At 37.8% G+C, this 22,461-nt stretch overlaps 1 protein-coding gene across 1 annotated transcript in view; it reads left to right on the forward strand.

Annotated features, from left to right (window-relative positions):
- Nucleotides 1–22,461, forward strand: part of MRC1 (mannose receptor C-type 1) — a 111,703-nt gene that overhangs the window by 78,993 nt on the left and 10,249 nt on the right. Inside the window, 7 exon segments of the mRNA NM_001197180.1 lie at nucleotides 1,554–1,696; nucleotides 2,038–2,152; nucleotides 5,575–5,741; nucleotides 8,214–8,316; nucleotides 11,758–11,990; nucleotides 15,194–15,359; nucleotides 19,878–20,027. Of these exon segments, the coding sequence (NP_001184109.1) occupies nucleotides 1,554–1,696; nucleotides 2,038–2,152; nucleotides 5,575–5,741; nucleotides 8,214–8,316; nucleotides 11,758–11,990; nucleotides 15,194–15,359; nucleotides 19,878–20,027 (1,077 nt within the window).

Consider the following 22,461-nt stretch of genomic DNA (forward strand, 5'->3'; position numbering starts at 1 on the left):
AAAGATAATATTTTAACCATATTTAACTATACAGTTCAGTGGCACTAAGTACAATTCACACTGTTGTAAAATCTCACCATCATCCATCTCCTGATTTTTCACCTTCCTAAACTGAAACTCTGTCCCCATTAAACACTAACTCCCCATCCCCCATCCCCCCCCACCCCAAGCCCCTGGCACCTACCAATGTACTTCCTGACTATGAATTAGACTCTTCTAGGTACCTCGTGTAAGTGGAATCAAGCAGTATTTGTCTGTACCTAAAGTATATTGGAATGCATTTTTAAGGTTAACTTAATATATATCCCACAAACAGATTATACCTTCATTTTCCCCCCTGTGCTATACAGTAAGTTCTCATTGGTGATCCATTTTACTCTTGGTAGTGCATAGATGTCAATCCCAATCTCCCAGTTCATCTCACTCCACTTTTCTCTCCTTGGTGTCCATACATTGGTTCTCCATGTCTGTGTCTCTATTTCTGCTTTGCAAACAGGTTCATCTAATACCATTTTTCTAGAGTCCACATATATGCATTAATATGCAATATTTGTTTCCCTCTTTCTGATTTACTTCACTCCATATGGACCTAAACTCTAGGTCCATCCACGTCTCTGCAAATGGCACAATTTTGTTCTTTTTTATGGCTGAGCAGAATCTGCTCTGTGGTGTGATGGGTCATTTGCTACGTCCGTAGGCTAAAAGTAGCAAGTTGTGTGCTTACATCAGATAAGAAAAGAAGAGAGAATGAAGAATTCTAATTTTAGCAACACAACTGTCCAATTTGTAAGGTGAATGGATACTATATCCTTTCTTCTTATAAATAAATAAGCTAATGAATGACACAGTCTCCTCACTTCTTCTCATTTTATGAGACATTTTTTATCTCCATGTCTTTATCTGTAAAATGGGAGTAACAACAGAATGTATCTGATGTCGAGAAAATTGAGGAGATCATACATCTAAACTACTAAGCAAATGCTTATATATATAAAGTTTAGATATCATTAGATTATTATTACTAGGAAGTCTGGCTATTTAAATAATTGTGTAACACCTAATGTAGTTTTTGCTCATAGTAAGTGCTTGATTAAAATTGAACTATTACTGGTTTAAGTGAAAGCTCAAAAGGTTATCCACATAGATCTTTCTGGTCTCTTGTGTAAATGATGTTTGTAGTATAAATCATTTTTGAGAATCCTTATATAATATAACCACATTTTTTAAAGTATTTTTAACTACTATATGTAAAATAGATAAACAACAAATCCCTACTGTATGGCACAGGGAACTATTTCAATATCTTATAATAGCCTGTAATGGAAAAGAATCTGAAAAAGAATATATATATATATATATTCTTATGTATAATTCTTATATAATCCTCTTTTTCAGATTCTTTTATATAGTATATATAAAATGGAGTCACTGTGCTGTATACTCAAAACAGAACATTGTAAATAAACTTTACTTCAATAAAAAGCTGTTTGGGGAGAAAAAGTGGTTTAAAGGTAAATATGTAAATCTAATATAACTATACTGTTGTTTGTCAGGATTTTGGAATGACATTAACTGTGGTTATCCAAATGCCTTCATCTGCCAGCGCCATAACAGCAGTATCAATGCCACAGCTGTCCCGACCACAGTGTCAGTCCCAGGAGGTTGTAAAGAAGGTTGGAATTTTTACAATCACAAGGTACTAAGAAAATCTAGCTGTAGCCCTGGCTCTGGTCAGTATGGAGAGTGACAATGCAAATCTTTCAGCTTTAAGTTAACTTTTGCTTGCCTCATCACTTCAGAGAATTTTAGGCAAGAGCTCCCATGTTAAATTCTCTATGGGAATTGAGAGTAGACTTGAAGATATTATCCAAATACACAAGTGCCTGTTGTCCCAAGGGGGAAAAAAACTAACTTTTTTGTTCTCCATTTCTGATTGGTTGTGAGCAAACATATATTTAGCTCTGAATCATTTTCATTTCTTTAGTACACACTATTATCTGTATGTAATTCCTATGGTTTTTTCCCCTTCCATCCCAGTGTTTCAAAATCTTTGGATTTGTGGAAGAAGAAAGAAAAAATTGGCAAGAGGCACGAAAAGATTGCATAGGATTTGGAGGAAATCTGGCATCCATACACAATGAAAAAGAGCAAGGTGTGTAGGCTGTTTTATAGCCAGTGATGAACATAAATATGTAATTTTTTCCCTAAAAAAATGGTAGACTGTTGCTTATAGTAAAAGATTTTTTGGTTTTCTAGAGTAAAGTCTAGGAAGGAAGAACAAGCTCTTATTAAGAACTATTTTATTAGTTGTAGGCACTGTGCTGAGTGTCTTATGTGTAAATTACCTTTCCATTTTTATAACGAATCTATTGAAGCAGGAATCATCAGTCCAGTGTGAATGAGGAAGTGGTGTTCAGGAAGTCTTAGGTCAAGGAGCTTGGTGGGAAAGGGTAGGACTGGGAATCAAACTGGGTCTTCCAGCTTCAGTTCCATCGGTTTCTGCCAAACCAGTTTGTTCACAAAAGAGCCAAAGAAGTAGAGGTTTTCTCGGAATAAAATTTTTAAATTGTTCATTTTCCATTTACTACTCTTCTAGTCACTTGATCCTATAACTTATAATTCAGTAAAACTAATTTTCCAATACAAACATTGAACAAATTGAGAAAAAAATCTGATAAAACATGAGGATAAGCCAGAGCTTTAAAGAACAGGAGGAGGAAACATACCATTTCCATATAGCAGATAGTAAAATTCATTATATTGTTGTCAATAGGAGGTACTTGACGCCTTTCACTTGGTCTTTTGGGGGCCACTTTATTTGTAGATATTTGCTTAGTTACTTTTAAAAAGATGTTGACCAACTGCAGGCCATTCAGATGAAAGTTTTGAAATCACAGCTAGCCATGAGTAAGAACTGTTTGAAAGACCCTAAATTTCACAGTCAGAAGAGATGTGAACTTTGAAGGATTGTCCCATATGACTCGAGAAGGAAGACTTAGAATCCATGAGGGGCAGTTACAGGGAAACAAATTTAATCTCAGAATTAGGAGCTTATTCCAATAATTAGAGTTAATTGGATGAGTTGCTTCATGCATTTTTAAAGGACTGTAAAAATGCTTATATTAGAAGGTACTCAAGTGGGTGCTGCAGAGTCACATATGTTGATTGGTATATAGCCTGGAAGATGCTCAATAAATATTTATTGTACAGAGGAATTTATGCAGATGTTGTAGTGGGAGAGATATGGACTGGATGGTTTCTGAGTTCCCTTTTGGTTCTGAGGTTCTTTGACTTCCAAAATCATTTACTGGGAAAAAAAAAAAAAGGTTTATCTCAAAAAACGTAAGAAAGAAGAAAGACCTTGGAACCCTGTGTGTCACTCTCCCAAGTGTTAATTTCAGTTCATGAATGCCACCATGTGCTTTTTTGGAATGCATTCTACACTAAATCAACAAGCTTTTTCTGAGAACCTTTGACAAGTTCAGCAGCTTGCCAGATGCTGGAACAAAAGTGTCAAACCATAGCACACAATAAAAAAATTCAAGAGTATAATATTCACATTTCTCTAACCAGTCTACCACATTTTGGGCTTAGCTACCCAGCAGAGAAACACAATAATTGATTTCCGCTCTTAACCACAAAGTTCTGATTCCTGGCATCACAAAATTAGAACCTGAGTAATAGAGATGTGCAGAAGGAAACAATTTTCAGATAAAATAACATTATTCCTGGCAAAACAGGCACACGTTGAATTCTTATTGTAGTTCTTGGCAGAAAACAAGTCAGTGTTGAAATATTGGCAGGTAGAGCTTTTCCACATTTCATTTCGAGTTGGGGATAGGGCAAGAGTTATGATCTTGTTTGGGAAATAAAAACAAAATATATATCTGTCCATGCACTTTTCTTTCTGAAAATATTAGAATTTTTTCTTTACTTTTAGTTAATTGAGAAATAAGCAAATTTCTGAGCAGGGTGATGGCATCTACTTTTCTGCTGAAGATTAAGCATGTGGCAGTGGCCCTTCTATGGAACTGTTTTTTGTTTTTTTTTTCCATGAATAAACAGATAATCTCTGTAGGCAACCTGCTATTTTACCTTTTGTATTAGTAACGCAAGTGCTTAGTCATTTGGTTTCCTGTTTGCATTCAGGAGTTGTGTTTAAGTGTGTATGTTTGAAAATTGCCCTATAAAGCAGTGACACCCCCACCCCCCCCCCCCCGCCCGCCCCGCCAACCTTTTGGGCACCAGGGACTGGTTTCATGGCAGACAGTTTTTCCCCGGACTGGATGGGGAGGTGATTTCGAGATGATTCAAGTGCATTACATTTATTGTGCACTTATTACATTGTGATATAATGTTAAATAATTAGATAACCCACCATATGAAAAATCAGATCACCAGGCATTAAATTCTCATAAGGAGCATGCAACCTAAATCCCTCACATGTGCAGTTCACAGAAGGCTTCACACTCCTATGAGAATCTAAAACCACCACTGATCTGACAGGAGGTGGAGCTCAGGCGGTCATGTGAGCAATGTGGAGCATCTATAAATATAGGGAAACTCTGCTCACCTTCTGCTTGCCTCTTGCTGTGTGGCCTAGTTTCTAACAGGCCATGGACCAGTCTGTGGCTCAGGGATCAGAGACCCCGTTGTAGAGTCAAGGTTCTTCCAGTAGGTGTCCCTCTTGCCCTAGGTGTCCACGGCTTCTGGCGGGAGAGATTGCTGGCCTCAGAAGGTAGCTGCTGTGGTTTGGGAGGCACGGGGATGGGCTACTGGAGAGACGATGGGGAACTTTACAGCTTCTGCATATTTGCCACCATCCTTTCTGCCACAGAAATGGTAAAGAAGCAGCAGGCCATGTTTGTCCTACCCTCTCTAAATTTCTCTAGAATTTCTCTCCCAATGATGTGAGCACTTAGCACCAGGATGCCCCCTGGATCCAAGTACACTCATTGGACATGGATGGCTGCTGACCCCTAGGAGTTGGCCACCGTGGAGGAGTCCTTTGGGTTTGGCAATCCAAGGTGGTGATCACTTGAGAGCTTAATGCTTTTTTATTTTGACAGATAGTTTTTGAACTTTCCTGAATTAAGAGCTCTTTTTGGCCCCCAGTTGTTATAGTCAGATTATCTTATTTATCTAATTAGGATACCTGCTAACTCATAAGATGACTGCTTGTATCAGAAAAAATGTTCTTCTTCATGCAGGATGGTAGGCAACCACAACACAGATCTGGATGTACCAGATGAAGAGTGGGGCATGGGTTGGATTTTAGCTGCCCCTTCCCCAGTGCTCCAGTGCCCCTGAGCAGAGCACAACCTATACAGCTGTCTGCAGTGACCAGGGTAAAACCTAGACTTTTTATTGTGAGAAGCTTTTCAAAGTCCAAAGCTGAAGTGATAACATGCTGGTCAGGATAGAATGTGTTTGTTTTCATGGTAAAACTTTTAAATGATAATAAAGACATTAATCATGTGCTTTGTATTTGTAAATTCATGTATTTGGAATTTTTTTGATATTTGAGTATTTCCCCCCAATGTTTAAAAATTATCTTGTGAAACTTTCTTTCAGCGTTTCTTACATATCATATGAAGAACTCCACTTTTAATGCCTGGACTGGGCTGAATGATATCAATTCAGAACACACCTTCCTATGGACAGATGGACGAGGAGTTCATTACACAAACTGGGGGAAAGGATACCCTGGTGGGAGAAGGAGCAGTCTTTCTTACGAAGATGTAAGTATCACTCTCAGGTCACCTCTCTGTACACTATCAGTTTGCTTCAGGTCACCATGGTAGTGTTTAATCTTCTGTGAAAAATCTACTTTGATCTGATTCATTCTTACAGATTTTAACTGTTTCAGACTGAACCAGCCTTGAACAAAGGAATATAAATTCAGTTAAGAACTCTGTATCTTTAGGTTAAGGGTAGGAGGAGATGGTGATGGTAATGCGGAATAGGGAAAGTCAGCTCCAACATGGGCTTATGTTGTAGTCAGCATGTACACTTGAACCCAGAGTTACCGATGTTCTTTGCATCAGCTGCCCCTGAACTCCTGAAGCTGTTGTAGTATTTGGGATATAGTTACTACTCCTGCTTCTAAAGATATCACCATCATCATCATCGTGACTGAGCTACCGTCTGCAGGGTGCAGACCATGTATCAGTCTGCTAAGTGCTTTTGTACACTCATCTAAGAGGCAGACGATGGATTCATTATTTCACTACTTTTGATCTTATATCATTAAAGCCACAGGGACAGCAGAGCCTGGTGGGCTGCCGTCTATGGGGTCGCACAGAGTCAGACACGACTGAAGCGACTTAGCAGCAGCAGCAGCAGCAGCAGCAGCAGCAATCAATGTTAAATGCTATATTAGGCATTTCAAAATACATGAAGGCACATAAGATTTTATTCTTACCTTGAAGAAGCTTACACTTCAGCTAGATATCAAGTCTTGTACAAGAAAGAAGACTGTAACAGAATGAAAATGTGTAATGAGAAGAAGCTATAAAGCATGGTAGCAGTTAGGAGGAAAGAAACTTACTATGGGATGGAGTGATTTAATCACTCCATATCTATGGAACATATGCAACATGTCTATGGAAGTTTTCCTCTGGTGGGAAGAAGGAATATGAGGAAGAATCAGGTATGGGTCTTTTCACTCAAGACGTTTAAAACACAATGATTAGGGGAATGTGGCAAGGGGATAGGGGAGTCACGTTAAGTGGGAAAGGTGAATAAAGTCTTCAAGAAAAAGACACAAGCTGGGTTTAGGCAGGACTAAAGGGCTTTGAATATAGCAGGAGTTTCATGCAGAAAAGAAGTAGGAGTCAGCTTTAGAGAGTGGAAAACAGAATTTAGAGAAATTTAGATGCTCTAGGAAAGAGTTTGGACTTTGTCAAATAGGCAACAGCAGCAACAAAAAGTTTGAGCAGAAAAATTGATTTGATCAGGATAGCATCTTTATAATAATTAATTTGGTTGCTATGTGTAGGGTAACTATATTCTGGCTATGGGTAAATGATCTTCTGAGGAGAAATTCTTTGAATCCTTATTACATAAATGAGGCCTGAAAAGTAGAATGGAGTGAGATAGGGTTTTCTTAGAAAGACTTCATGGATGAGTGATAAATTTTATTTAAAACAACAAAATTCATTATGGCCCAGGTTTTTTTTTTTTCTTTTTTAAGAACATAATGAAAAGGAGAAACAACAGAAACTAATCTATAAACTGACCATACAGGGCAAAAAATTTGTTAATTTTTGTTAGTTTTTTCCTATATTTTTTTCTTAGCTTGTATAAAAATATGAAGTTTATATTTCACACACACAGAAATCAACACATGTGTTGTTACAATTTCAGAGCTTTTAAAATGAAGAGGATTAGATAGAATTTGATAAAGAGAGTGGGAGAGAAATGTTCACATGCATTTTGCAGAGGAAATATGCTTGTTCTGTACAGTTTCCTGGCTTAGAACAGAGATGCTGAGCCAAGATAATGAAAGATAATAGCTAAGAAGGGAAGAGTGGAGAATCTCAGAAATGTAGGATTAGAGGGTTCCAGATAGCTAAGGCTCATGGGATAATGAGGCTGGAGGCGGGGAGGCTGAGAAGATGACTCTGGCCATAGTGAAAGGTGTGGTAGCTTTCTGGGCATTTCTGATAGCAACATTTCTCAGAACCAGCCCCCAAATTTAGTAAGCTCCAGGAGTTGATGATAGACAGGGAAGCCTGGCATGCTGCAGTCCATGGGGTGGCAAAGAATCAGACATGACTGAGCGACTGAACTGAACTGAACTGACTTAATTTTCAATTAAATTAGCGAGAGTTCAGTGTGAGGGATCTGCATGGAAGTGGCTGCAATTGTGTGGAAAGTCAGGATGAATCGAACATGCTGTCAAAGAATTGTTGTTGTTCAGTCACCGAGTTGTGTCGAACTCTTTGCCACCCCATGGACTGCAGCATATGAGCTCCTCTTCCTCCACTGTCTCCTGGAGTTTGCTCAGATTCATGTCCACTGAGTCAGTGATGCTATCTAACCATCTCATCTTCTGCTGCCCCCTTCTCCTTTTGCCTTGAATGAATTAGGACGGTCGTAAAATTTGGAGGTTAGGGATTAGGATCTTTTTTCTGCTTTTTAATGATTGGTTTAATAATAGTTGGTCCATATTTGGCTTTTTTTTTTTTTTGCCTTCCATAACTATACAGGCTGACTGTGTTGTTGTTATTGGAGGGAACACAAGGGATGCGGGAAAGTGGATGGATGACACCTGTGACAGTAAGCGAGGTTATATATGTCAGATACAACCTGGTAAGTCCTAACAGACCTCACCAGCCTGTAAGAGGGGGCCCTTTTACATATTTTTTAAGAATGACTTTCTTCTCAATTTTGTTGTGAGTCTTAGACGGCTCTAAAATTTTCTTTGCTTAAAAAAGATGACCCCTCGTACATCAATATGTTTATTTGATTCACACTTTCATCCATGGATGCCTGTGACAGACAAAAAGGATATTTTCTGTAATTTATTGATGAATGTGCTCACTCATCTGTTACCAGAAAATCTGCATGGATTAAACTTGAAGTTGAAACTTTTTCTAATTTTGATAGAAATTTGGGATGTTTGCTTACCTCTGCTTAAAAAAAAAAAGAGTGGAGACACCTCATTTAAGTTCATGTAATTTGAGAACCATTGACCCCAAACATCATATATTCTCAGTATTTGTTCTGTATTCTATTTTTTTTGAAAAGCAATTGTCTTATTTATAAGGTCTTTTTTTTCACCTTAGGAAGCCTGACTATGGTTCAAGGAAAATAGAACAGATATGTAGATATTGACAAAGAATCTAGATTGTAGTTATGTACATTTTAGTTTCAAGTGAAATTAGAAAGTGTTTAGCTACTTAAGAGGATCAGAAAATAAAAGATAGGTTAGAGACAAGTGTTGGAGATGAGGTGGGTTGTTGTCACCCTGGGCAGAGCTCTTAGAGGAGTTTGAGTTAGAAGGTACATGCTGTCCCAGATCTAACAAATCCCCAAATCTAACTCAGGGAACAATGAGTGAAAATCGCTAAAGATATCTTCAGATGACTGGAATTTCTGCAGAAATTCTAGCTTTCTATTGACCCAGAAGCCGGCCCAAGCCACGGTCGCATCTCCCACTTTGTTATGCCCTTCAAGCACCAGAACCTTAGGCCACCAGTGACACTTCTGTGTTTCTGGTCTTGGGGAAAAGAAGGGAGACCCCTTCCAAGGGTGAATGATAATCCCTAGACTTACTTAAAATCATTTTTTCCTTCTTCCTGTAAACATAAGAGATCTGATATTTGCTGCCAACAAAAGATATCTTTAAGATTTTTAATGATTTAGGTTTAAGGAAAGGTTGACAGTATTAAAGTGAAAAATTCAGAATATAAAATTTTACAGACTATTGATGATGCAAAAAAACACTTTGAACTGTCTTAAACAAATAAGAACATAAAAGCTATGGGAATGCATCAAAATAGAAATAGTGGATATGTGTGGGTCGGGGGATTAAGAACTTTAGTTCCTTCATTGTACTATTGTATTTTTCTGGATTTTTAAAAAATTTCTCTCTCACACACTCTCTCTCTATATATATTTACATTTATATATATTATATAATACCTCTCTCTGTATATATAAAAATTATAAGGAAATACTAAACTATTGAGGTGATTAAATTCTGAGTAATTTTTTCTCATTTTTATGCTTTTCTATAGTTTCTAAAATTTCAGCAAAGAACATGTGTTCAGTATTTTTTTAAAACACTGTTGTTCTCGAAAATTCCCTGATGGTCCAAAGATTAGGACTCTGTGCTTCCATGGCGGGGGGCACAGGTTCCATCCCTGGTCGGGTAACTAAAATCCTTTAAGCCATGTGGTATGGCCTTAAAAAAATTAAATAAAATAAACAAAGATAAAATAGTGTTTTTGTTCATATGAATATATATGAATAAAAATGAATGACTATATTCATGTAAATATATAAAGATATAGAAATAAAGATATGAATGAATACATGTGAATATATGAATAAAAAACACACAATCCATAACACATGTTCCTTGATGAAATTTTGAAAAATACAGAAAAGTATAAAAAGAAAAAATGACCCATAATCTTAGCACCTGAAAATACCTCTCAAAAGTTTACTTTTTCCTTGCAATTTTTTCTATGAATGTTTTAATAAATAAGCTAATTAGATAAGAGAGCTAGTTTCCTGGCTGCATATAGCCTTTAATAAAGCTTTTTAAAGCTTTATCTTAAGCTTCATTTGTTACTTTTAGCAGACCAAGGCTGTTCCAATGATAGTAAGACAAACCCAGCTCTCCCCAAGCTGGGAAAGATAGGACTTGACTTCCTACTGGATGTAAGGATCCTGGGCTGGGGCTCTTGGGCTAATGCTATTGTACCAACACACGATGGCAGCAACAGCAGAAGAAAGGGGAGGTTGCCCTCCCTCTTTGCTGAATCAAAATTGCTGCCTTTGAGTCATCAAAGGAAAGTTTGGCATTTGTGGGGTGATAGAACAAGGCACGTAGTGGGTTGGGTTGGTATACAGTGGAACAGATCAGAGAACTGGCCACGACAACATTGGTAGGCAAGGATACGTGGAGCCCTAGATCAGAGTTGGCAACCTTTTCCTGTAAGAGACAGATTATAAATATTGCAGGCTTCGCTGTCCATAAAGTTTCTGTTGCAATGACTCAACTCTGCTGTGATCGTGGGCGATCATAGTCCATAAACAAGCGAGCGTGGCTGAGTTCCATTGAAACCTTATATATGTGCACAAATTTGAATTTCATGTAATGTTTACATGTCACAAAATGTTGTTCTTTGGTTTCTTTCCCCAACCATTTAAAAAACTCATGGGCTATATAAAGACGGACAATAGGCCAGATTTCACCCTCTGGCTGTTACTCACTGACCTCTGTTCTGCTCTTGGGCATCCACTAAGGCACCCAGAAACAACATTTTTTTTGGGTCTTGATCAAAGTCTGGGTGGGTCTAGAGTAGTTTATTAGAAACCCACTCTAAGAGATTGAGGAGGAAAGATCAGAAAGCTAGAGTGACTCTAACTTGCAAAGGGTGCAGTTTGGATAAGGCATGGAGATAAGATGCTCTTACTCAGCATAAGAATAAAGCTTGATCCTGACATCAAGGTTAAATGAACTGGCAACTGTTATATGGCTTCACTTCAGAGCATAAACCAGTCTCTTGAAGGTACATGAATCATTGATGAAGTCACACAGATGAAGTCAGATAGATATAAATGCAGATTCCATGGGTAGAATGGAACAGAATGTGGGAGGGGAAGGAGAAGACTGTTCTCAACCTTAATATTTAATCAAGGTGGAAAAAAAAAAAGATTAGTATTGACAGGTTGATAGACATCCTCTAATTTGTGGGTTTAAACTGTGGCATTTCTTTCATTCAAACCTTGGGTCTCATTGTATTTACAAGTCTTTTTGGTTGTATAGTTTAGAAACTTGATCATGTATTTTTCTTAATATTCTAAATAGAGTTTAGAAATGACTTCAATCAGGCATACTGATTAAAAAACAGAACTTTGTGTTCTCATTTGAAATGGCACATGAAAACGTGTTTAACACTCAATGGTTTGAATTTGGGATATTTAGTTTCTTTTTAGGATGCATGAAATATAGAAGTCATGTGCTGATGGCACTCAAATTGTGTTTAGTGTTAGTGAAAATATTTCTTTTTATTCCAGACCCTTCCTTGCCGAGTTCTCCAACAACAACTCTGACAGATGGTTTTATTAAATACGGTGAAAGTAGCTATTCACTTATGAAATTAAAGCTGCAGTGGTATGAAGCTGATAATTATTGCAAGATGCACAATTCCCACATTGCTAGCATTCTAGATCCTTACAGTAATGCTTTTGCCTGGATGCATATGCAGACCCTGAATGAACCTGTATGGATTGCCCTCAACAGTAACTTGGTAAGATGCTGGAAACACGCGTAACTTGACGTGACTGATAAATGGTAATTGAATCTGATTTCTCTTCTGTTCATTCTGTTGAATACTTGTTATGGGAGAGAAACTGCTACCTGGAGCCTATTATACAGAGAGAGGTAATTCAGAAAGAGAAAAACAAATATTGTATATTAATGCATGAATATGGAATCTAGAAAAATGACACGAATAAACCTGTTGGCGTGGCAGGACTGGAGATGCAGACGTAGAGAACGGATTTGTGGACGCAGTGTGGGGAGGGAGAGGGTGGGGCAAACTGAGAGAGTAGCATCGACATATATACACTACCGTGTGCAAAACAGACAGCTATCAGGAAGTTACTGTCTGGCCCAGGGATCTCGGCCAGGTGCTCTGTGACAACCCAGAGGGGCAGAGTGGGAGGGAGGCTTGAGGGGGAGGGGATTTATGAATACTTGTAGCTGATTCATGTTGTTGTATGGCAGAAACCAGCACAATATTGTAAAGCAATTATGCTCCAGTTAAAAATAAATTAAAAAAAGAAAAGAAAACGATACTAACATATATGAGACCCAATTTTTCTACCGCATGGTGCCTTCAAGGATCTGGCAAGTTAATGATGTGTGTCTGAAATCAAACTAAGACTTATCCAACTGATATTAACTCTCATATTGCTTTTGAATGTTACAGTTAGATTCTGCATCTATTCAGTTTCATGTATTAAAAGTTTTTGTAGTGTCATGATTACAACTATGCCTTAGGAGTTAAAGAAAACATCAGGGGCATAGTTCCTGGGTAATGAGCGGTTCTTCTTATTTTTTGTGGTAAATCATTCTAGAGTTGTTATCCTTTCTGAAGTTGTGCAGCTTCTATTCATATAGGATAATTTTCACTGCAGTTAATTCTCTGGATTCTATAACAGAAAAAGAAGGTTGGCAGAGGATGGGGTAGAATGAAGGATGAGGTTCAGAACTAAGAGTGGTGCTGGAGGTGCCAAATTTTTCCTAAAATGAGTCTTCTCTGACACCATGAGATCCATCTCTCTGCCACCCATATGTCTATCCATCTAACTAGTCAATTAATAAACTTCCTAGTACAGTAAACAGAGATGTCAATAAGTAATTAAGAGATAATACAAGTGTCAAAAAGGGGTATAGACAAAGTGCTTTGACCTGAGAGAAAAAAGGTCATTTGTGCCAGGGGAGAGGACCAAGAGAGCTTCTCAGAGAAAATGAAACTTTATAGATATAGTCTAGGATGGTGGAATGTAAGGAAGGAGTACCAAGAAGAGAGAAAAGGATAGAAGAGGATAAAACTGGAAAGCAGACTGGTGTCAGACTTTATAGGACTTATTCTACCTGGATGCAGAGATGGAAATTTATGCATCATGCAATGACTATTTCCTGAGTTAGGGTGTGTAGTGAACATTTTAAAGTAAGTAGTTCCAGATGATCTTATTTACAAAGCAGAAATAGAGACACAGAGGTAGAGAATAAACATATGGACCCTGAGGGGGAAAGAGAAGGGTGGGAGGAATTGGAAGATTGGGATTGACATAGATACACTATTGATACTATGTATAGAACAGGTGACTAAGGAGGAACTACTGTATAGCACAGGAAGCTACTCAGTGCTCTATAGGGATCTAAATGGGAAGGAAATCCCAAAAAGAGGGGCCATATGTATACATGCAGCTGACTCACTTTGCTGTACGGTAGAAACTAACACAACATTGAAAAATGACTCTACTCCAATAAATAAATAAAATGCAGGGAAAACGTCTAAGTAATTCCCCAGTGATTTCTGTGTTTAAATTTAAGCACCACGTTTTTACATCTAGGTTGAATCCATTTTTAGTAACTAATTTGCATGCTAATGCATATATTTTCTTCTCACAGCTGTGGTTGCAATGATCTTAAGAGTTTAAAATCAGGATTTATTAATTGTTAGAAAGTTTAAATAGCTTTCCATTATACCAACATTTGTAACTAAAACAATACTGTTATATTTATTATACTTATGGAGTTAATGGTTATGTAATTATTTGATTAAACAAATCAAATAATTTGGTATAATATATAATAATAGTTTGGTATAACTACAAAATTCTAACTTGCAATACCATATGCTTTTGCTTTTGTCATTAAATCTTTGGTAATTGCATTGGTAAATTAAATAATGCAGTTAGAAAGTGATAACCGTTAGAATGGTTTAAAAATGTACTGGAAGTGAAGCTCAGTCATGTCCAACTCTTTGCGACCTCGTGGACTATAGCCCATCAGGCTCCCCCATCCATGGGATTCTCCAGGCAATAACACTGGAATGGGTTGCCATTTCCTTCTCCGGGGGATCTTCCTGACCCAGGGATCAGACCCAGTTCTCCTGCATTGCAGGCAGACACTTTAACCTCTGAGCCACCAGGGAAGCCCCCCTCCCCCCAAAAAAGTACTTATCTCTGATTAAAGTTATCTGCATCTGTAAAATGTAGGTTTTACCTGTAAAATCTCTTTTAGACTGTTAAAAAGATATCATTGATAAGAAAATTTTGATGTTATCAATTAATTTGTATGTGACCATAAATTTGTTTAACTAAATGAGAATTTGAGTATGCAAATTGAACAAAACAACTAGCTTTTAAAAATGCAGTCATGTTTCCTTATGGTTGAGAGACCACCTAACTGGAAGGCGGGGGACCCAAGCTCCTCTCATCCACTCACGTCACCTTGCACCAGTCATTTGTCACTGGCCCTGTTGTAACAGTCAGACAGTAAGGTTAAAAGAGGCACATATTTCTCTCAAGGGTCCATGAGTTCAATAAAAAACTACTTAATCTCTATTATCATTTCAATGATAATATAATAAGTATTGTTCTGAGGATAAAATCTCTCTTTTGCACTGAAAGCCTGCAAATAGAGTTTTCTAGAATAAGACATAGGTTTTTAAGCCGATGTTTTACCGTTGTTTTACCGTTAAGCTAGCTTCTAACGGTATCTTAATAAGTATCTTTAAGAAGTAGTTTTCTTCTTAAGAAAGGCTGCATTTCCTGAATTTGAGTTGGTAGAAGTAATTTATAATCTTTTTATTCTCAAATGTTGAAGACTCCTTGTCAAATCACAGTCTTAAACATACTTTTTACTCCTCACTAGGCTCTGTTGGTATTTTCTGAATGACTCTGGGCTTGATGTTAATGGTTGTTTTTGTTCTTACAGACCAACAATGACTACATTTGGACTGATAAATGGAGGGTGAGGTACACTAACTGGGCTGCTGATGAGCCCAGACTGAAGTCAGCGTGTGCCTATATGGATCTTGATGGCTACTGGAAGACCGCACAGTGCAACGAAAGCTTTTATTTTCTCTGCAAAAGATCAGATGGTAATCGAGTACACAAAAACAGTCAAGGGTTTGAAATGTTCTCAATAAGCTAATACAAACCACCGTTGATATTCTTAAACAGTCATATGTTTGGGGGTGACTTAGGGATAAGGGAAAACATATTCCTTCACCTAACCAAAGACTGGCTTGGCAATAAACAAATATATGTAGGTCAGAGTAACAGAGAGAGAAAATTTCCTTCATTGCTGGAGTTTACTTTTACATATCTAATTTTTTTTTTTATTATTTGGGATTATCCTCGGAGTCTATGATATCACAGTCCTCAGGAAATTATGACTGCTTTTGATGTTGACAACACAGCTGTATCAAAATACTTTTATCAGAATGGGTCACCTCAGGCCAAACAGCTAGCAGGGAGGAGCACAGCTCCACCCGTCAGCAGACGTGATTAAAGATTTAAGCATGGCCCTGCCCTACAGAGCAAGACCCAGTTTTCCCTGCAACCAGTCTCTCCCCTCAAGAAGCTTGCACAAGCCTCTTATCCTCATCCATCAGAGGACAGACAGAAGAAGCAAGAACAGTCCCACAGCCTCCAGAACAAAAACAGCAGTCACAGAAAGCTAATCAAAATTATCACATTGATTACAGCCTTGTGTAACTCAATGAAGCTTTGAGCCGTGGGTAGGGCCACCCACATCAGACAGGTCATGAGGGAGAAATATAACAAAATGTAGTCCACTAGAATAGGGAATGGTAAGCCCCTTCAGTATTCTTGCCTCAGGAATTCCAGGAACAGTGTGAAAAGGCAAAAAGATAGAACACCAGATGAGCCTGCCAGGTCAGTAGGTGTCCAATATGCTACTGGGGAGGAACGGAGAAATATCTCCAGAAAGAATGAAGAGGCTGGGCCAAAGCAGAAATGATGCCCAGTTGTGGGTATGTCTGATACTGAGTAAAATCCAATGTTATAAAGAACAATATTGCGTAGGAACCTGGAATATTAAGTCCATGAATCAAGTTAAATTGACGTGGTCAAGCAGGAGATGGCAAGAGTGAACATCGACATTTTAGGAATCAGTGTATTAAAATGGATGGGAAAGGGTGAATTTAATTCAGATGACCATTTTATCTACTACTTGGGGAAAGAGTCCCTTAGAAGAAATGGAGTAGTCCTCATATTCAATAAAAGAGTCCAAAATGCAGTACTTAGGTACAATCTCAAAAACAACAGAATGATCTTGATTCATTTCCAAGGCAAGCCATTCAACATCACAGTAATCCAGGTCTATGCTCCAACCACTAATGTCAAAGAAGCTGAAGTTGAACAGTTCTATGAAGACCTATAAGACTTTCTAGAACTAACACCAACAAATGATGTCCTTTTCATCACTGGGGATTGGAATGCAAAAGTAGGAAGTGAGGAGATACCTGGAGTAACAGGCAAGTTTGGCCTTGGAGTACAGAATGAAGCAGGGCAAAGGCTAACAGAGTTTTGCCAAGAGAATGCACTGGTCATAGCAATACCTTCTTTCAACAACACAAGAGATGATTCTACACATGGACATCACTAAATGGTCAATACTGAAATCAGATCAATTATATTCTTTGCAGCCAAAGATGGAGAAGCTCTATACAGTGAGCAAAAACAAAGACTTGGCCTGTGGCTCAGATCATAAGGTCCTTATTACAAAATTCAGCCTTAAATTGAAGAAAGTAGGGAAAACCACTAGACCATTCAGTATGATCTAAATCATATCTCTTATGAGTACACAGTGGAGGTGATAGATTCAAGGGTTTAGATCTGGTAGCCCCAGTGCCTGAAGAACTGTGAATGGAGATTCGTAACATTGTATAGGAGGCAGTGACCAAAACCATCCCCAGGAAAAAGATATCCAAGAAAGCAAAGTGGTTGTCTAAGGAGGCCTTACATAAAGCTGAGAAGAAAAAAGAAGCCAAAGGCAAAGTAGAAAGGGAAAGAGATACCCAACTGAATGCAGAGTTCCAGAGAATAGCAAGGAGAGATATGAAACTTTCTTGAGTGAACAATGCAAAGAAAGAGGAAATCAATGGAATGGGAAAGACTAGAGATCTCTTTAAGAAAATTGGAGATACCAAGGGAACATTTCATGCAAATATGGGCACAATAAAGGACAGAATAGCAAGGACCTAAGAGAAGCAGATGGCAACCCACTCCAGTACTCATGCCTGGAAAATCCTATGGACAGAGAAGCCTGGTAGGCTGCAGTCCATGGGGTCGCGAAAGGTCAGACACGACTGAGCAACTTCACTTTCACTTTTCACTTTCATGCATTGGAGAAGGAAATGGCAACCCATTCCAGTGTTGTTGCCTGGAGAATCCCAGGGACGGGGGAGCCTGGTGGGGTGCCGTCTATGGGGTTGCACAGAGTCAGACACGACTGAAGCGACTTAGCAGCAGCAAGAGAAGCAGATGAGATTAAGAAGATATGACAATAATACACAGAAGAACTACACAAAAAAGGTCTTAATGACCCAAATAATCATGATGGTATGGTCACTCACCTAGAGCCAGACATCCTGGAGTGCAAAGTCAAGTGGGCCTTAGGAAGCCTCACTGTGAACATAGCTAGTGGTGGTGATGGAATTCCAGCTGAACTTTTTCAAATCCTAAATGATGCTGCTGCTAAAGTGCTGTACTCAGTATGCCAGCAAATTTGGAAAACTCAGCAGTGGCCACAGGACTGGAAAAGGTCAGTTTTCATTCTAATTCCAAAGGCAATGCCAAAGAATGTTCAAACTCCCGTACAGTTGCACTCATTTCACATACTAGTAAGGTAATGCTCAAAATCCTCCAAGTTAGGCTTCAGCAGTATGTGACCCAAGAACTTCCAGATGTTCAAGCTGGATTTAGAAAGGGCAGAGGAACCAGAGATCAAGTTATCAACTTTTCTTAGATCATAGAAAAAGCAAGAGAACTCCAGGAAAAAATCTACTTCTGCTTCATTGACTATGCTAAAGCCTTTGACTCTGTGGGCCAGAATAAACTGGAAAATTCTTAAAGAGATGGAAATACCAGACCACCTTACCTGGCTCCCAAGAAGCCTGTATGCAGGTCAAGAAGCAACAGTTATGGAACAACAGATTGGTTCGAAATTGGGAAAGGAGTGCGCCAAGGCTGTATTCATCACTCTGCTTATTTAACTTATATGCAGAGTACATCATGCGAAATGCTGGGCTGAATGAAGCACAAGCTGGAATCAAAACTGCTGAAAGAAATACCAACAACTTCAGGTATTCAGATGATACCACTCTAATGGCAGAAAGTGAAGAGGAACTAAAGAGCCTCTTAATAAGGGTGAAAAAGGAGAGTGAAAAAGCTGGCTTAAAACTCAGCACTCAAAAAACTAAGATGATGGATCCAGTCCCATCATTTCACGGTGCATAAATAGAGAAAAAGTGGAAATAGTGACAGACTTTATTTTCTTGGGCTCCAACATCACTGTGAACAGTGACTGCAGCCATGAAATTAAAAGACACTTGCTCCTTGGAAGAAAAACTATGACCAACCTAGACAGCATATTCAAAAACAGAGACATTGCTTTGCTGACAAAGGTCCTTGTAATCAGAGGTATAGTTTTTCTAGTAGTCACATATGGATGTGAGAGTTGGACCATAAAGAAGGCTGAGCACCAAAGAATTGATACTTTCAAGCTATGGTGCTGGAGAAGACTTGAGAGTTCCTTGGACAACAAGGAGATCAAACTCAGTCATCCCTAAAGGAAATCAAAACCAAATACTCATTGGAAGGACTGATGCTGAAGCTGAAGCTCCAATACATAGGCCCCCTGATGCAAAGAGCTGACTCACTGGAAAAGACCCTGATGCTCGGAAAGATCGAGGGCAGGAGGAGAAGGAGACGACAGAGGATGAGATGGTTGGATGGCATCACCAACTCAGTGGACTTGAGTTTGAGCAAGCACTGGGAGGTAGGGAAGGACAGGAAAGCTGGGGTGCTGCAGTCCATGGGGTCACAAAGCGTTGGATATGAGTTAGTGACTGAACAACAATGCAGATTCATTGGAGTCAGTGGTGTTACAGTGATATGGTCTTAACATGTAGTTGAATTGGACAATGATAAAGTCCTAGAATTCTATCTATAGCACTTAATTTTAACATCGATGTCAGTCACAGCTAAGATGGTTTTATAGGGGCAAGGATCCTAGAAAATGAAGAGTGTCCAGAAGGAAGACTCACTTCGCAAATTATTTTTGGGTGATCTCTTTGGGGAACTTACTAACATCTTTGTAGATATCTGATCTGTAGATCTATATTCTTAATTATGAATGTGGTTGATTGCCCTTGAACCACAATACCTTCTATTTAAATATTTTAAAAATAAAATAATGATAAAGTAAAAAGAATTCTCAGTAATAGAAATGGTAGATCTAAATGATTACCATTAGGGCTTTTAAAAAAATAATAAGAGACGATGAAAATTTTCTTAATTGTTAATATTTTATTCTGTGTACTACAGAACCTTCAGATCTTACTATATTTTAAATATCTTTTTATTAACAGAAATCCCTGCCACTGAACCCCCACAGCTGCCTGGTAGATGCCCTGAGACAGAGCACTCAGCATGGATTCCTTTCCACGGTCACTGCTACTATATTGAATCTTCATTTACAAGGAACTGGGGCCAGGCTTCTCTGGAATGTCTTCGAATGGGTAAGTGGCATATTTACTGTCAGGAAATTCTATGATCATATACTCTAGATTACCATGATAATAGTACCCCTGCATGTTAAAACCTAAGGAATGTAAGAATATCTTGTCTTTTTTGTCTTAATAATTCATATTGTAACAGAAATGTTAACCTCATGCCCCTTAAATGTAATTTCTAACATTATAGCCTCAAAAGATTAAAGAATTCTGGTATGGAAAGCAATGATTTGCTGAAGAAGTCTTTCTTACTTTCTGCCCTAGTATGTTAAATCACTGGGATTATGATTCAGAGTGTTGGATTCACCTTTTATCACTAATCAGCTCAGGCTTCACAAGTGCGCAGGAGCCATTTTGCTTTGCCATGAATAGAGAAGCATTTAGATCTGGTTATCTTATTTGTGAATAAATATGAAAGAAAATACAAGACATGACAGAAGTGGAAAGTTTCCCTTCTGATATAAAAATATCAAATAAAGTGAATTTTCAGGGTACATTAACAAATCTACTTACTGTAAGCCCAATAAATATTTTACTGAATTATTTTGTTACTGAAGTTTGTTTATGCCCCAAGTCAGGGCTCTTTTTTCAACAGTGGTGAGCAAGGGTTAAGTTCTCATATTCTTCTTGTTCTTTCAAAAGTCAGCCTGGAGTTTTTACTACTTCTTTTTGCTTTTATGTTTAGTTTTTTCCTTCAGTTTTATTGAGGTGTAGTGGACATAAAATTATAATACATTTGAGGTATACAAGGTGATGATTTGATACATGTGTTTGCTGGGAAAGGATTCCTAGTGTCAAGTTAACACAACCATCATATCACATATTTACTTTTTTTTCCCTTTTTTGGGAAAATACTTAATTTCTAATCTCTTATATCATACAGTATTAACTATAGTCACTATATTATACAGATCCCAAGACCTTATTTATCATATAACTGAAGGTTTGTACCCTGTTTCTCCCACACCCTAAGCCCCTCACAACCACCATTCTACTCTCTGTTTCTATGAGTTTGACTTGTACTTAATTCCACATATAAGTAATACCATATAGTACTTGTTTGTCTCTGGCTTACTTCCTTAAAATAATGCCCACCAGGTAGATCCATGCTGCTGCAAATGGCAGGATTTCCTTCTTTCTTGAAGACTGCATGATATTCCATTGTATATACACACTGCCTTTCCTTAACCATTCATCTGTTCATGGACATTTAGGTTGTTTCCATGTCTTGGCTATTGTTAATAATGCTGCAGTAAACATGGAGTGCAGATATCTTTTCAAAATGCTGATTTCGTTTCCTTTGAATATAGACTGAGAAGTGGGAGTGCTGATAGTTATATCTTTAATTTTTTGAGGAACTCCCATGTTGTTCCAATTTCTATTCACACTAACCAGGTTTTCTCTTCTCCTCCTCCTCTCCAGCATTTGTTATCTCTTATCTTTTTAATAATAGCTAGCCTAAGCAAGTGTGGGGGTGATAGCTCATTGTGGTTTTGATTTGTATTTCACCGATGATTAATGATGTTGCACAACTTTTCATGTACTTTTTAGTCATTTGAAAGTCTCCTATGGGGAAAAAAATGGCTATTCATGTTCTAAACCCATTTTAAAAATTGAGTTATTTGGTTTTTGCCATTGAGTTGTTTAAGTTGTATATTTTACATATTAAACCTCTATTAGGACATGTGGTTTGCAAAATTTTTGTCCCATTCAGTAAGTAATATTTTAATTTTGCTGATGGTTTCCTTTGCTATACAGAAGCGTTTTAGGTTGGTGTTGTGCCATTTGTTTATTTTTGCTTTTTATTTTTGCCTTTGTTGTTAGTGTCAAATACAAAGAAATCATCACCAAAGTTAATGTCAAGGAGCTTATTGCCTATATTTTCTTCCATGATTTCAGGTCTTATATCCAAGTCTTTAATAATTTTGAGTTGATTTTCCTGTGCAGTGTTAGTAGTGGTCCAGTATTATTCTATTTCACGTGACTGTCAGTTTTCTCAATACTACTTGCATGGAATAATTTTTTTTAATCCCTTCACTTTAAGCCTATGTATGTCCCAAAGTTGAAATGCATCTCTTGTAGACAGCATATAGTTGGGTCTTTTTCTTTTTATTTATTCCTCTTCTTTTTTAATCTATTAGGCCACTCTGTGTTTTTTGATTGGAGAATTTAGTCCATTTACATTTCCAGCAATAATTGGTAGGCATGGACTTAATATTGTCATTTTGTTAATTGTTTCTGTCTGTCTTGGCCTTCCTTTTTTCCTTTCTTCCTCTGTTCATTTCCTTTGTGATTTGATGGTTTCTATAATGATATTCTTAGACTTGTTTCCTTTTGTATATGTACTATAGGTTTTGTTGTGTGGTTATTATGAACCTTATTTGAAACATCTTATAGTTATAGTAGTGTATTTAAAGCTGGTAACAACTTAACTTTGAAT

The sequence above is a fragment of the Ovis aries genome, chromosome 13 (assembly GCF_016772045.2).
Source record: "Ovis aries strain OAR_USU_Benz2616 breed Rambouillet chromosome 13, ARS-UI_Ramb_v3.0, whole genome shotgun sequence".
NCBI lineage: Eukaryota > Metazoa > Chordata > Mammalia > Artiodactyla > Bovidae > Ovis > Ovis aries.